Source organism: Galeopterus variegatus, unplaced genomic scaffold (genome assembly GCF_000696425.1).
Source record: "Galeopterus variegatus unplaced genomic scaffold, G_variegatus-3.0.2 Scaffold10595, whole genome shotgun sequence".
In the NCBI taxonomy this organism is placed as follows: Eukaryota; Metazoa; Chordata; class Mammalia; order Dermoptera; family Cynocephalidae; genus Galeopterus; species Galeopterus variegatus.
Genome location: NW_007736706.1, coordinates 42245 through 58657, shown reverse-complemented (window position 1 = coordinate 58657; position 16413 = coordinate 42245). Strand labels below are relative to the sequence as shown.

Sequence of the window (16413 nt, the reverse complement as noted above, 5' to 3'; positions counted from 1 at the left end):
GTAAGGGGATCGCAACCATTGGCTTGGTGTTGCCTGCACCATGCTCAGCCAGTGAGCGCACCAGCCATCCCTATATAGGATCCAAACCCGCGGCGGAAGCACCACTGTGCTCCCAGCGCAGCACTCTCCCGAGTGAGCCATGGGGTTGGCCCAGACTCAAGTGATTCTTAAACCACACTATGAGAAATATCTTGCAGTACTGTAATTTATGTAGCCATACCTGCTTACCAGCAATTTGAGAGCAGAAACCAGGTCTTGTTCATCTTTACATAAACCAGTCTATAACTAGAGCATTGTATTTTAATTATCTGGTAGCTAAACCAGTATCTCGAAAACAATCAACACACTCAATAGATGCTTATTAAAACCGTGTGTGAATTTTATCGTAATAGTAAAAATATTTTTTAAAAAACAGTGAGGTACTAAGAACTGTTGCTATAATTTGGGCATAACTACAAATTAACCAATTACGAATAAATCAAGTTTAATAAAAGAAAAAGAAAAAAGAAAGGAATAGCACAAAAGATATGCATAGTACACATCTATGAATCCAGGCAGGCTACTGGTGGCCCAAACCCACACTGACCCAGATCCTGGAAAAGCAACAGCTACACTTCTGAGCAAGATTAAAGAAATTTTTAAGTTCAAGTGTGGCAGGCTTCTATCTTATTAAATAATTACCCTAACATCTCCCATGGGACCTGATGCTGCTCTAAAATGGATCCCAAGACAATGAAGAGAAAATGCAAAAGCTTAAAAGTAACGTCACAAAACAGGGTATATTTCAGGCTACAAAATTCCCTATATGGCAGGCATGCAGTAAGTCTGGCTTAGGTTTTTGTTGTCTGTCTTTTGGTTTTGTTTTGCTCAGGTTGAGGGGATTGTACTGTCAAAAGTTTCCACCGGAATGCCAAATAAATTTAAATTTCATGATTTTAAATATTTTTTCTTATATAATTTATTTTCTAAAATAAGTTATGCTTGGGCTGAACCCATGGCTCACTCGGGAGAGTGTGGCGCTGGGAGCACAGCGGCGCTGGGAGCACCGAGGCCATCGGTTCGGATCCTACATAGGGATGGCCGGTGCGCTCACTGGCTGAGCGCGGTGCAGGCGACACCAAGCCAAGGGTTACGATCCCCTTACCGGTCACAAAAAAAAATAAAATAAGTTATGCTCAAGAACAGTAGCTCTCAATTTTAAAATTTAAAACAATTATCTTTGTGAATTATATATACATATGTATAAGTAGGGTTCACAGCTCAATATATAAACCCTAGTAAGTAACTAGGAAGAGGGCTTTGCCTCTCAGCTAAACAAGCACAAGAATGAGTGATAGAAGATCCGAGATGGAAGACTCTTCCTACGCACCATGCCAGCTTCAGCAGGCAGGTACTACTGCACTGACTTCCTGGCACAATTCTGCATGGGATTTGGTGCATCTCATGAGATCACCAAATTTATGGTATATATGTAACAAGAGTAATCTAAAGATAAATTTCTATGCCCAAGTTCTATTTACATTAGACCCATGCCTTCTGAGAGCCTTAAAGTGGTTAACACTTAGCTAAGGAGTCCTGATCTGTCGCCCAGTCTCTAAATTACCTTGTTCTTCATCTGAAACCACCCAAGAACTGCCACCACTCACATTTGAAAAGTCTTTTATGGTTTAAAGCGCATTTCTACACATTACCACAGTTTATCCTAACATATCCATGAGGATGATGGAACAGTAGTATCGTTATCATCTCCATTTTTTAAATGAAGAAAATGAGACTACAAATATCAAGTGACCTGCCCAAAGTAACAGTAAATGGCAGATCAAGACTCAAACTCACTAAACAACACACAATAAATCAAGGTCTATAGCTACGAGCTTCATGGCAAGAGGGAGTACAGACAGCTAGCTGAAGAGAGGGCAAAAGTGGGGGAGAGCTAGCAGTTCACGAGTAGAGCTGGGTGGGGTTGGAGGCCGGCCCACATCTCCTAGTGGAGGGCACAATCATGCAGCAGAACCGGCTCCTACCCGTGGCCAGAAGCTCAGGGAAGGCAATGCAGGATGCTCAGCTGTGCCCCTGCCTCTATTTCAAAGGCATCCTAAGCTGTGAGCAGCAACACAGAAGGTATGATCAGAAGACAGCATTTACACAGCCAAGACAGGGGACAAAGATCCATGACATTCCTAGACCTTAAAATCCTTACAGTTAAACAACTTGAACAATGATCAGCAAATCATTTGTATGTACTGAACACCTACCATGCCTCACTGTAAGCACTGTAGTTGGGTTACTGTAATAGAATTTACCCTTGTCTTCCCCTGTTCAAGGCTGCCCAAAAATTCAGGGTGGCAAAACTGAGATCATAACTGAGTTATTTTAAGATAGAAAGAAACCTAAAAGAGAGATCATTTCAGTCGACAAGGGGTACACTAAGGATTAGGAAACTAAGGCCCAAGAATTTTCCCAAGCTAAGAAACAGATGAACTTTACTACTTCAGTCAATGACTTTTATTCCAATCTTTCTTACTAGCCAAGAAGTTATTTCTCACCAGTTCGTTATCATCATATATATTACCTTTTGGCTTTCAGCACATGTAAGACAGCCCTCAAAAACAGCTCATCAAATTCAACCTGGAGTTTTTCCATGGAGTAAGGCTGCAAGGCCAATCCTGAGCCCGGGTTATGGCTCACATATTGTGCCCAATGGTCACTCACATAACCAAGGGTCATCCTGAGCATAAAGAAAGACATAATCAGGCTTTTCTCCACTTTCACTCAAACTCACCACAGAGACAGATGGACCAACAACAGTTGTTACCTGATCATGTAACCTATTCGTTTCACAAACTGCCTATAGCGTGCTCTATTAAAGGTTTCTAACCCCACAGCCAGAAGTTCTACTAACGAGTTGGCGAAGGCAAAAATTTTCATCATCTCTTGAGGTCTTGCTGTTTCAGGTAAATAATCACCTAAAAGTTAATAAGATAAAAGGAAAAAATTATAAATACTATGAAAAAACACTGAAAGATACTTTAATGAGGAAATAAAGCCAAGATGGAAAGGAATTAACAAGCCCATTACTCTGGCTCCTATATCAACATGAAAGAGGAAACTTGAGACAAAGTGCAAAACTAAAAAGAATGTATTTAAGCTGGGCTATGTGTAAGCTTGCTGGACTTCTCACATTTAAGCACTATGTGGGAAATTAGAAGCTCAAGAGAAAGGAAGCTCTAGAGGAGCTGGGCACAGGAAAATCTGGATCAGGAGCCTACACATGAAGTAAGACTTCATGCAGAGTTTCTGTTTGAGCTTGCCACTACCACATTTTATATATGGCAAAAGAAACTAATCTACCTTTTGTTTTAAACCCAAGAAGATGTTGAAAGAGTTCATGAAATGGAAACTGTGATAAAAGGATAACCAAGTCATCTTCATTAAGCAGAATCCAACTTGTCTCTGGGTCTTCATCCTGAGGGAATAGATGAAAAAGTATGTCAGCTGATTTCTTCAGACCACACTACAGTCAAGAGCAACAGAAGCTAAATTATCACAGGTCTCAATGGCACACAGACTCAACAATCTTCACGGACTTTTCCATCAGGACAGAAATTTACAATCTCGGTTCCACAGATAGCCTGTAAATCCCCTGAAATTGTAAGCACAACTTTATATGTATCTGGGTCATGTCCATTCTTCGGGTGCTGAAACTGTTCTCATTAAATTTCCATCCCAAAGAAGAGAGAAAAAAAAAATCCTCTAGAGTGAGAACCTTATGATACGGCTCAGTGCTCTGACAACATCAATTAAAGTACCATGTCCTAGAGTCCAAATTATTTTAGCTGCAATTCTCTTCCATCAAAATCAAGGTCTACTGTAGTACTCAACACACTCGTGAAGAAGCAATTAGTATTTGCTACCAGTTATTGAAGTTCCATGTGATAAAAGAAGTGAAGTGATACTAAAAGCAGGATAAAAATAACAGTGGTCATACAGAGATTATATATGGGAAGTCTTCGGGGTCTTTTTGTTTGATACAGAGCATTAAAGTCACTTTAGAAACCAAGCTGACTTTTGTCCTAAGATATCCTACACTCAAAAGGGAAGGATGCAAAAAGTTCCTTAGAACTTGAAGACTGTATCAATTTCAACAAGGGACTAATGCAATTCATTCATAATTTCTTTAAGCCACTCATTTATACCCTCTTATGTGTCCAAATGGCTAACATACAAGAGCCTTAGAAACTCTAGAGCAGCAGTTCTCAACTCTGGCTGTATATTAAAATCAACAGGGAGGCTTTAAAACATCTGGATGTCTGGGTGTGGACCTGGACAAGGTTTATAAGTTGTACAGGTGACTGATTCTAAGACCTGGCTCGTGCTGAGAAACCCCAGATGTGGATAATCAAGAATGCCTTCCTCCCACAGCCTTTTCTGATTCAACATCACTCCCAACCTTCTCATCTACTTCCCAAGTTCTTGAATTTACTCAACACTGAGTGAGTGATAAGCATGAGCCAGACAACAATGCAGCGTCCTTAATCACTATCTGTGTCTGGGATTAAATGCAGGAAACCTACCAGAAAAAAAGACTTCTCTCTCAAGAAAGACCACTCTGAAAAAAAAAAAACAAATTACTCCACCACAATCTCTAAAAGGCCAATTTGTACCAGCTCCCGAGAAGTTCTCTTCAGGACAACTGCTCAGTTTCTAGCAAAAGTATTTGCACATCCACATCATTTATCACCATCTCACCACCTCCTGCAAGTCTCAATAGGAGTAAACGATTGTGAAGGAGGGTCTCCATTCTGAATGAGCCATTGAGGAAATACACAGACATGATCCCCACAGCTGTCATGGCTGTCGTTCTGAGAACTGTCTGCTGCACACTTTCAACTCCTTTTAAAGTGAGGGATTTTAGTAAATCCAATTGCTAGCTATACCAGATAAGAATATCAAATCAGGATTTGGACCAGAAAAAAGCACTAGTGCTGCTAATTAGCTGGAGGAAAAATTCCTTACAAATACACAACCATGTGTGAAGTACAAAGAAAAATTAACAAGTATTATCTCAAGAAGATGAATTTTTGATCATTAGATTCTCACCAAAAACAGAGAACCATCTTCTACCTTCCAAATGAGATCTGGGGACTGGCCAGTTACCTCAGCTGGTTGAAGCGTGGTGTTATAACACCAAGGTCAAGGGTTAGGATCCCTGTACTCGCCAACCATCAAAAAAAAAAAAAACAGTCAAATAATATCTGGATAAGAAGTTTATAGAAGTTAAGGTAGAACCCTGGTAAGCTCCAGCTCTTTATTATTCAGATTCAGATCATCTGTAGGTAGGACTCCTTTACCCCACCTCCAGAAACTAGTTACTACATAAAAGAAATTCCTAATATAAAATTTTACATAATATGGCTGTATTTGATTTCCAGGTTCCAAATAATTCCAACTGAAGAGAAGGATAATCTAGAGAAGGATGGCACCATAGCACACTGGCTCAAAGCACAGGCTCTAAAGGCTCCACATTTGACCAATGACAAGTTACTTCACCCCCCTGTACATTAGTTTCCTCATCTGTAAAATGGGGATCACAATAGTCCTTACCTCATCTGGTTGTTGGAAAAATTAAATGAGACAATACGTGAAAAGTACTTAGAACAATACCTGGCACATAAGAAGAGCTCAAAAATGAGCTTCGAATCAACATAGAGGCAGACAGGACAAGTTACCTCTTCTCCTCCCTCATCTACTAGTGTCCAAGTCCCAGACATTGGCTCCGAGGAGGATGGCTTCCGTTCACCGGGCTTCATGTGGCACATAAACTCTGCTCGATTTCTAAAGGAAAAGGGAAATCACTCCACTCACATAAACATAGAAAGCACCACAAGTGCATTTTGGATCATATACTCACTCTGAAGAAGAGTCAGACATCGACCCACTCTTCAAATGGTTTAAATAAGTAAATAAGAAATACAAAGAGGCTAAAACCTCACTAATTTTTGATGGAGAACTACTCACACCATAGTTCTAAATTAGTGAAGAAGAGTCAGACATCGACCCACTCTTCAAATGGTTTAAATAAGTAAATAAGAAATACAAAAAGGCTAAAACCTCACTAATTTTTGATGGAGAACTACTCACACTATAGTTCTAAATTAGTAATGATGGGGGCTGGCCGTTGGCATGCTTGGGAGAACATGGTGCTGATAACACCAAGGTCAAGGGTTTGGATCCCTGTACCCCCCAGCCCCCAAAAAAAAAAAAAAAAAAAGATAAATTAGTAATGAGTATTTGCAGGAAAGCAGTTATACCAACAAAGTTCCTGGTACACAGTGGGACCTCAACACATATGAGTACTTCAAAAAGTTCATGAAAAGATTCATATTATTTTTCAATTCTACTTTTCCCCTTAACTTTCTGAAATACCCTCATATGGATTGCTGCAGTACCTTAACTCAAACTAGGCTTACAAAGTGTTACCAGGGAAACATGCCTTATCGAATAAAATAGGTTAATCCACCCATAATGCAAAAGATTGTTTAGGGGTAAAAAGTACAAAAACAAAATGCAAAAACACTTGTGAGTCAAATCATATCTGCCATGTGTAGGAGCAGTCCCATGCACCCAGGCAGTAAGGGAAAGGAAGCTGGGAGAATTCCTGCCAGCCAGGCTTTCACAAGGTGTCAGGTAGATCTGATGAGCAGGTGTAACCAGGAAAAGTTTCTTCTCTTAGAACACAACCCAGTTCTCAGTCCTCTGTTCTTTCCTCTCTGCCTTGACCCTGAAAATTCTTCCACTCCTATCTTTAACCAGGAACTTTCTTTCTCCCATGACTTCCAGCTCCATTGCTCTAGTGCTGTCCTTTCTACCTTAAGAGCTCCAGTCCTGAACTCCAGATGTCCCCTAGTATGCATCCATTTGTATGCATCAATAACTTCAAATTTTCCTCCTTACCATACAGCTCTCCTTTCTGTCTTTCCTGTTAGGGCTACTAGTACAATCTCAGTCACTTGGACTCAGAAGTCCAGAGTTATGTCTGACCCATTTCTTTCCCACATTCTTTACTCAATCATCTACTAAATCTTTTCCTGGGAAGATGATCATTAGGTTCCCCTTCTTTTTCCCACTACCATTACCCCAATTCAGACCTGGAAGTAGACAGGCTTTCTAGGACCTAAGAGCCAGTGGTGGTAACACTGTTTAGGGTCACTTACACACAGACCCTGCCTTCTCCCCCAATCAAGAATGTGCTCTCTTGATGCTTGGCTGGGTTCCAGAGCCAGAAGAGCCAGATGTTTGTAACCATTCAAGCAGAAGTACACATTCTTCTTCTTCCTTCAGTCTATCCTAATCTTCCTTAAATACAACTTTTACCCCTGCTCAAAAACCCTCAATTGCTACAAAGACAAGACCATAGATTCCTTTACTCTAATATCAAGGACTTCTGCAATCCAACCCACCCGGGTTATTCATCTTTATTACCATCTCCTGCATGCCTTCATCCCAGCCAAGCTGAGCTCCTACCTGTCCTCTGCACAGATATCCGAACCTGCATTTGCACCTTTAATCACTCTGTTCTCCCCACCTACATGCCCTCCCTACTCCTCCTCTTCTGAAATCCTATCCATTCTTCAAACCCAGGTCATCTACCACGGAACCCGCTCAGACTACTCCACTCAACTCTTTATTCTCCTCCTTTTTATTGCATCAATCATAGCTTCAAAACTTAGCACTTAAATCTCTTTGACTCTGTTTTCTTCTTCTGGCATTAAATCTCTTCTTCTAAGAAATGGGTCATCTTTTCTGTCTATGGCACCTTTTAAATGGCATATATGACAAGAGAGACAAACCCTGTAAAAAGGGACCTAAAGAAGGATAATTGTTTATACATATGCAGTTAAAAGGGTGACTTTAGAACAAGGGGTAAAAAATCCAAAGAAAATCTGCAATGTTAAATTCTAGAATGCCAACACTTCCCTCAGCAGTTCTTCTTTGGATCTGTGCAGTTTAAGAAGCCAATTCTTAAACAGAAAGAAGCATTTTGATTTCTACTACACAAAGAAAGCTCTTCCACACTTACTTAACAGGAGACATCAGCAGGGCAAGGGACTGCATAAAATGGAAGACCCCTGATGGGTTATTCAACACTTTGATCTGAAATCAGAAAAGGAAAAAGTATACTGTAGAAACCAATAACCCAAGCGTCCATAATCTTAGTTCACAAGCATTCTAACAAAAGAGCACGAAGCTGAAACTGGCACCTAATCCATGAGAGTGAGACACAGCTCATGGGTTACCTGGCAACACTGACTGGGCTGTACCAAAGACTAGAGGCAGCCGAGCAGTTTACATCAATTACCTGCAACAATATGGGATGAAGGACAGTACTGCTACTTTAATCCAAAAAGAAACCAAAAATCCTCCTTCTACCTAAAAATACTGACGTTTTGCCACCAGAAATACTAAAGAGGAAAAAGGAAGAAGTTGAACTTAGCATACATTGTGGCTTCTGCCCTTCTGAATGGCTGCTAAGAGTAACAAAGTGACCAAAGGCAAGCAGCAGAGAGGAGAAACTATTAACTACATAGTCACCTCCTAAGTATATGAGAGTTGATCACACAGATCTGAGATTTCGTCTAGTATCAAAGAACTTTAACATTCTGGTGGGTTTTGTTTTACCTATACCAATCGTGGTATGAAATGGATTAATTTAGGAAGCTGTGTTGAATACTACAGAAAAAAGTCCTGGTGAACCTTCCTGCACAGAAATTTTATAGAATTAAATACTACTGAATCTATCACACCATACTACAACTGAACTTGTGCAATTCTATCATATCATCATTTATGGGTGGTTTCTGCATAAAACTCTTACAAATATATACTGGGTATATTTTAAGAATTTTATTTTATATCAGTATTTTTAAGTACTTTGAATCTATCACACCATACTACAACTGAACTTGTGCAATTCTATCATATCATCATTTATGGGCGGTTTCTGCATAAAACTCTTACAAATATATACTGGGTATATTTTAAGAATTTTATTTTATATCAGTATTTTTAAGTACTTTTTTTTTAAGCAATTTCTTCATGAAAAATGTCTAATAAAACCTCTACTCCACCTTCTTCAGAATCAGAAGGCCATTCATTATACCTGGATGAAAGGAACAGCCCATTTACTAACACCAGCTGGGCATCGAAGTATATGGTTTAGAAGAAAAAGGTGATCTCCTGGACAGCCAACTCTTTGTAACACTGTTACCTGAACAATAAAGAACATATGGTCTCATTACTTAAAAATCAGAATAATTTATCAAGGGGTCTAGTAAAGTCATTTATTCAATGTTTAAATACATGAAATCTCTAAGAGTAGTAACCAGACATAAGATATACTATTTGCTGGTTGAGTTTCTAGCACACAGAGGCCTATGAACTCACAAGTACCATGACAACACCATAAGTAGTTTCTCTGCAAATCTAATTTTTATTTTCTGGCAAATTACAAATCATTAACGTTCCTGGCCACAAGTGAATAGATACAACCTAAGTAGTTTATTCTTAATTAGTAATAATTTTTCAAGTCTAAATTGTATGCTTGGAACATCACCCAATATTTAAGAACTCTAGTCTAAACGTAAAAAAAGTACCCAAGGCAGCACCATTGAGAAACAAAACCAATAAACAAATACCCACCCCCTCTGTAATACACCTAACATCCTTCCTAAGTTTTCCAAATCCTGATACCTTTCTTCTTTCTCTTTAAAAAAAAATTTTTTTAAATATGATTAAGTGCAACACTAAACACAGATGACAAAAAGAATGAGGAAAAACTTTAGATCAGATACCAATATTCTGAATACACATTTAGTCTTCACTTTGGAATACTTCCCCCAATCCCATTTCTTCCTAAGTTGAAGGCCAGAGTTCACTTAATACAACGTTTATTAGAAAAGCACTTTGTGCTCAATAACGAACTAGACAAAGAATTTATTACCATGTCATATCAAAGAAGTCACTAATTAATCCATTAAATGGGTCAGCTGTTGAAGAAAAAATACATTGAAATAAGAGATAATTCTTAAATATTAGGAAATTAAATGACTACTAGTCTATTTCTGTTTCCTTACCAATTTCCGCAGCCAGAGAAGAATATCATCATGGAACTGAGTATCCTCATTAACTCTCCTGGTGAACATGAATAAGACACTAATGCACTCCTTCAGCTGACACAGATCAGAGGGAATGCTTTCTGCCTGTTTAGAAGCTATGAATTAAAGAGAGAATTAAATGAGTCGCACATAAATGAGGTTTTTGAAAGAATTTTTAGTGTCTTCGCTTAGAACAAACAAATCAAAAAAACCCTCTAACAGATGGTTTTTAACAGAGTTCAGAGGGCTAGCCAGTTAGCTCAGTTGGTTAGAGCACAGTGTTATAACACTAAGCTTACAGTTTCAGATTCCCATACAGGCCAGCCACCAAAAAAGAAAAAAAAGATTTAGTTCTGATAAAAATACAATGAGAGAGTTGGATCAAAATATTTGAATTGCTACTAAACAGAAAAACCAAAAAAATATTTAATTTTGAAGTATTTCAACAAGCAAAAATCAATTTCATCATAATTTATTATTTTTTATTGAAAATAGGGCTGTTAGCTCAGTTGGTTAGAGCATGGTGCTGTTAACACCAAGGTCTAGGGTTCTATCCTTATACAGGCCAGCAGCAAAAAGAAAAAAAAAAAAAATCAGTAAATCTCTGGCCTACCCACAGCTCTTTGATTAGTTAAGAAAACAAGGGAGGGGTGAGGGGATAAGGGGATGGAATTTCACTTTAAAGGATCCTAATCTCTCTCCCAGAAATAAAAATCACATAATTCAATGAGCATATTTAATACTTAATATAGGTCACATAGTTAAGGCTAATTTCTTAGAACCCAAAATAAGATGGAAAATTCAGAACATTATAGACCCTATGTTGAAAATTAAACAAAACAGCCTAACAAACTGGACAAGCAAAATTAAAGTGCAAGAGACAGAGGATATAAAAAAGCATTCTGATTTTTATTTTTAGAATCAAAAACTCCATTTGGACTTGAGTTGGTAATGAACACATAAGCCAAAACAGCAAGAGACATTAATGATTTTTTAGAATCAAAAACTCCATTTGGACTTGAGTTGGTAATGAACACATAAGCCAAAACAGCCAGAGACATTAATGATAGCGAGCTTTTTGGAATCCTGGAGGAGAGAATGACAGCTGTGGGGAAGGGAGACCTAGCTGCTCCCAAGAAACGTCATTAAGGCAGATCTCAGTCCTACATTGGGGGACGCAAGGTAAACTGCAAGCACAAATTTTACCTTATAGGACCTATTAGCATACAGTCAATTCAACCAGATTGTACCCCTGAATTCCTTTTTCATTTCAGAACACAAGAAAGAGTGAGACCTTCATTACTTACACACCTCGGCCTTGCTGATGAATTGCTAAAGATCTCAGAACAGCTGAACTATTGAGCAACGCATAAATGTAAGACTCCACTTGCAACTTCGAGAGCACGGAAGTGTAAGAATGAAGGGCCAGGGTCTGGTGGAGGTGCTCAGATTTGGCATCAAATAGCTTCTTTAGTTCCCCCAGTGCACTTTCATTCATCTCTACTCTTTGGTAGCGATGATAGCCAGAAACTTTCACTTGATCTGCACAAATACCCTTCCAGTGGAAAAACAGGTAAAATATGAAACCAGTTACTCTTTGCATTTGAAGTAATCAGGCAGCAGATATAAGATACATAGGCTTCAGTACCATCTTCAAAGAGCTTATAATCATGGTAAGGAGACAATACTACTGTGTAGAGAACAATACCAGAGAATACATGAGCAGGTGCCAACGAGTATAATGCCAACCACAAATACATCACAAGTTCAGAGAAGGGAGGAATAACCCTAAGAAGTCAGTAGGAAAGAGTGCAAGAAAATAATACAGCTTGCCCCTAAGACTCTCAAGATTGATGATCTCACTTTCTATCTTATGAACATTGAGACCAATGTGGTTTCCTCTCAATTTCAAGGTACCTCAAAATCTAATAAGATCTCTGGATGTTATCATTCTTTGTGGTTCTGCTGAAAAGAAAGAAACCCCTCTCCTTTCCAATGCTAACTCCTCCAGCTGTGTTCTTGATTTTATCCTTTCTTTTTCAGTATTTCCAAATGTTTCCCTCTCCACAGACTCCTTCCTATCTATGAAGAGATATACAGGTCTCCAAACAAATGAGGGTTAAGGATGGAGGAATCAAGTGTTTCTCCCCAATATCTCCTCCAGCTTCCCTTTGCTGCCAAACTTGTCAAGAGTAGCTTTCTCTTCCTTGCCATCCCTCCTACACCACTATGAAATGGCTTATGGTAACCTTGGCCTCCTCCATAAGGCTGCATCTAATGGCCTTCCCTGTTTCATCTCCAATCAAACTTGAAACTCTCTACCCATTGGATGTTCATGGTATTACACCCAAGGTCACAAACTTATGATCCAGTTCAATTTAACCTGGAGACATGATTTGTTGGTCTATACTGTGTGTGTGTGTGTGTGTGTGTGTGTGTGTGTGTGTGTGTGTGTAATTAGTTGCCAACATTTACAAATTCGGATCTCTCACATATCAATTTAACCTGGAGACATGATTTGTTGGTCTATACTGTGTGTGTGTGTGTGTGTGTGTGTAATTAGTTGCCAACATTTACAAATTCGGATCTCTCACATAAAAATCCAGATTCCTAGCTTTTTCTGGAAAAAAATAAGAAGATGTGGCAATTCTGGACCATCACAATCTCACAGCAACAATCAACCAGAACTCAAGAGTGGCTGCCCCTCTTGAGTAGGCATGAGCTTATCCAGTGACCACTATCCCACCCTGCCTCTTCACCTTCCAGGTTACATGCCTGGGCCCTGCAGATATGTGACTTTATGATCGCTGCACTGTACTACTCTGGGCTAGGGTGTGGGTGTAAGAAGAGACTCTAGGGTGTGGGTGTAAAAAGCAGACTCTAAACCTGGACGGCATCACAGGAACAGCAGCTCTGCTAAAAATTCCCCAGGCTCCAGAAAGCTTTATAGAACAGTAGTCAAAATACCTGAACAGACATTTGTTCCTCCTTAAAGTGCCATAGCCGACTTTTAGCATTTTGGCAATCAGATGTCAGAGTAAGTAGCTCAGCTTCAGCCAGCAACAGTTGCTTCCTACATCGAGAGTAGTTCAAAAGCAACTCATAAAACTCATGCCTGTCCTGATGAGCCATGCTGTCAAATTCTTCTAAATATGACTCGACATTTTCCAACCATGAACCGGGCTCCAAGATTTTTAGCTGTTCTTTAGTAAATGGTACTAGTTCTGGTTGAGATGGGAGTTCTGGGTAGAGTCGCTCACTACAAAGGAAGGGTTTCACTGCCACCAATGCTGGAACTTCTCTAGAAATTTCAGTTGGTAACCCAGGATACAATTTCTTCACTCTAGGTGGCTGAAAAACATGTCTGGCTTCACAAGAACTCTGCAAGCCAACATCCTGTAGCACCTCTGAAGTATGACCCAGGATTTGTTTGTCTTCTTTCCTATTCTGAGTTTCTCTGACTTGTAAATTTTCCATTTCCTGCTGAGTATAAGAAAAATTAGATTGCAGTGTGCTTTCTGAAGGTCCACATTGTACCAATCTATTTTCCTCTACCTCTGTAAAGTTCTTGGGGGTTTCTACTTTAGTTCCAACACTGTCTCCAGGGTCGACCTTTGGCTTGATTGCATTGTCTCCAGCATAGGCTCTGACCTCTCCCCCTTCCTTCAGGGGTTCCGTGTTACATGTTACAGACTCATCACTGCTTACAGTTAAGGAGGTGAGTGGTACATCAAACATTTCACTTTCATTTTGTCCACTGGTATCATTCTGGAGCTGGGAATCAGTAAACACTTTCAGGTGGTCTCCTTTAAATTCACAAGCTGAAGAAGGGATTTCCTGCTCTCTGGAGGTTTTTGGAAGTGAGACTTCCTCAGACTCTTCCCTCTGAAGGGTTTCATACTTCTTCTTTTCCTAAAAACAAGATTTATTATGTCAAATAATGATAACTGATGCTTTCAGCATAAAGAATTTTTAAATTATATATAAAATCTGAACTTTATCATTTAACAAATGGAACCTAAATTCACTTCATGTGTTCTGTAGTTCACATTATCCAATTTTGAGTGTGTTGAATTTGGAGATTCTCTAGTCTGATCCTAACAGAAAAACAGTCAAGTAACTTAGGCCATAATAGATTTTTCTTCATCTTGACACATTCACTCAAAATTCAGGCAGCAAACGTCGGAACAACTTGAGCAACAATGAACAAACAACTGCAGTACTGGATTATAACCTACAGAATAAAATAACCAGGAAGCCCACACTGACATAAACAGTTACCTGAATGAATAAATAGATAAACAAAAAGTGACCACTCTTCCATATAGAAGAATTCCAATTGATAAACGTAGAAGGAATGGGAAAAATAGAAAATCGCCATTGGAGCACCACAGTAACTGCCACAGGTGAGAACTACCAATAGTTGCTAAGGAGAGGAAGAGTGAGATTAAGCAGAAACAGGGTATCTGCACAGTCTCGAAAGTATCTTCTCCCAAATACTATTCAGTAATTACGAGAAGGAAAATAGTAAGTTTCAGTGGAGAATCCTGGCAGACAATACTTTAACCAGGTAATCAAGGTTAACATCCCCAGTAATATATACTGACATCAGACATTCCCTGATAATGATATCTAAGAAGGCCTATCACCTCGGTGGTGTCCTTCCCAATGATGGATTAACCTCAATCTAATCATGAGAAAACACCAGACAAAAACCCAAACTAAGGGACAGTCTACAAAATAAGTCAAGTGTTATGGTTTTGAAAGAAAAGACAAGACCAAGAAACTGTCAGAGACTGGAGGAAACTACAGAGACATGACAACGAAATGCATTGTGGGATCCTGGACTGGATACTACAACAGGAAAAGGACATTAGTGGACAAACAAGTGAAATCCAATACGTTCTATATTTTAATTAACAGTATTGTACCACCACTAATTTCTTAGTTTTGATAAATGCTCTATGCCATAGAATGTATGCTTACATAAGATGATTACATAAGAGGATGCTGGGTAAAGGGTATATGAGAACTCTCTGTATTATATTTGCAACTTTTCACTAAACCCAAAGTTATCTTCAAAAAACAAAAACACAGAATAATTAACCACTAAAAAAATAAATTATGGTTTTAAAAAATACCTCAGACATTAACACACAAACTACATTAACACAGGAAGCCAGGCTGAATAAAGAAAACATTACAGAAGTATTAAAATAACACTTAAATGAAGTTGTTACATTCAAACAAACTAAAAACCTGACTGAAATCACTCAAATACTTCTTTTTCACTACAAAACTTTAAGGAAGAAAAACTTGACAGTTACATAGCTATAAGTGATTTCAGATTATTCTGCTCTGAATGTCCAGCAAAAAAAGTCAACAGATTAATTAACAGCCAAAAACATGGGGCCTTCATATATTACAAAGAAAAGCTGAACGTTTTTGAAATGGAATTTGAGGTCAGCCTGCTGAAATGAACATGGCCAGAAAAGATTTACAAATGACAATGATTCAAGAAGCAATATGTCCCTCCAAAATCACTTCACATTGTGAACTGTGGATATCAGATTCAGAAGTCAACCACATAATACATATCTAGTATAAATCAGTTTGTTAAACTGCCTAAAATCATGAATAGGAAAATATTATACAAGTGTTAGTAAGAAAATGAAAAAGTAGGCCATTTACACTGAGATGATTTTTAACACACTTGCTAAAATAAAGAGGTTTCTCTGACTGGCAGGTCAGAAAGAAAAAACTAGGAGGAGAAATGGTGAGTAGAGTGAGAGAAATGTTGGTGCACTGGTCTGGGCTGACACCAAATTTTAGTGAATCGAACAATCAGAAAATGAAATTAACAAGACAATTTCATTTATAATAGCACAAAAAGAACAAAGTACTTAGGGATAAATTGAGCAAAACAAGTGTAAAACTTGTACCCTGGGGCCGGCCCGGTGGCGCACTGCTACAGTGCGCCGCTTGGGAGCGTGGCGGCACTCCCGTCGAGGGTTCGGATCCCACATACAGACCGGTTCCCGCTCACTGGCTGAGCAAGGGGCAGGCGCAACACCGAGGGGTGCGATCCCATCGCTGGTCCCGGTCCGGGACGGGCGCGACACTGAGGGTTGCAATCCGTTGCCGGACACGAAAAAAGACAAAAAGGAAAAAAAAATAAAAATTAAAAAAAAATTTTAAAAAAACTTGTACCCTGAATATTACAAAACATTGTTGAAAGATATTAAGGAGGACTTAATAA

At 39.0% G+C, this 16413-nt stretch overlaps 1 protein-coding gene across 1 annotated transcript in view; it reads right to left on the bottom strand.

Annotated features, from left to right (window-relative positions):
• The window catches only part of EPG5 (ectopic P-granules autophagy protein 5 homolog (C. elegans)), a 32967-nt gene that overhangs the window by 1917 nt on the left and 14637 nt on the right, over window positions 1-16413 (bottom strand). The window contains exons 4-12 of the mRNA XM_008594339.1: window positions 13122-14066; window positions 11466-11709; window positions 10134-10270; window positions 9161-9268; window positions 8081-8154; window positions 5730-5835; window positions 3352-3466; window positions 2816-2966; window positions 2573-2728 (exon numbers count right to left, since the gene is read on the bottom strand). Of these exons, the coding sequence (XP_008592561.1) occupies window positions 2573-2728; window positions 2816-2966; window positions 3352-3466; window positions 5730-5835; window positions 8081-8154; window positions 9161-9268; window positions 10134-10270; window positions 11466-11709; window positions 13122-14066 (2036 nt within the window). The remainder of the gene's footprint in view (window positions 1-2572; window positions 2729-2815; window positions 2967-3351; window positions 3467-5729; window positions 5836-8080; window positions 8155-9160; window positions 9269-10133; window positions 10271-11465; window positions 11710-13121; window positions 14067-16413) is intronic.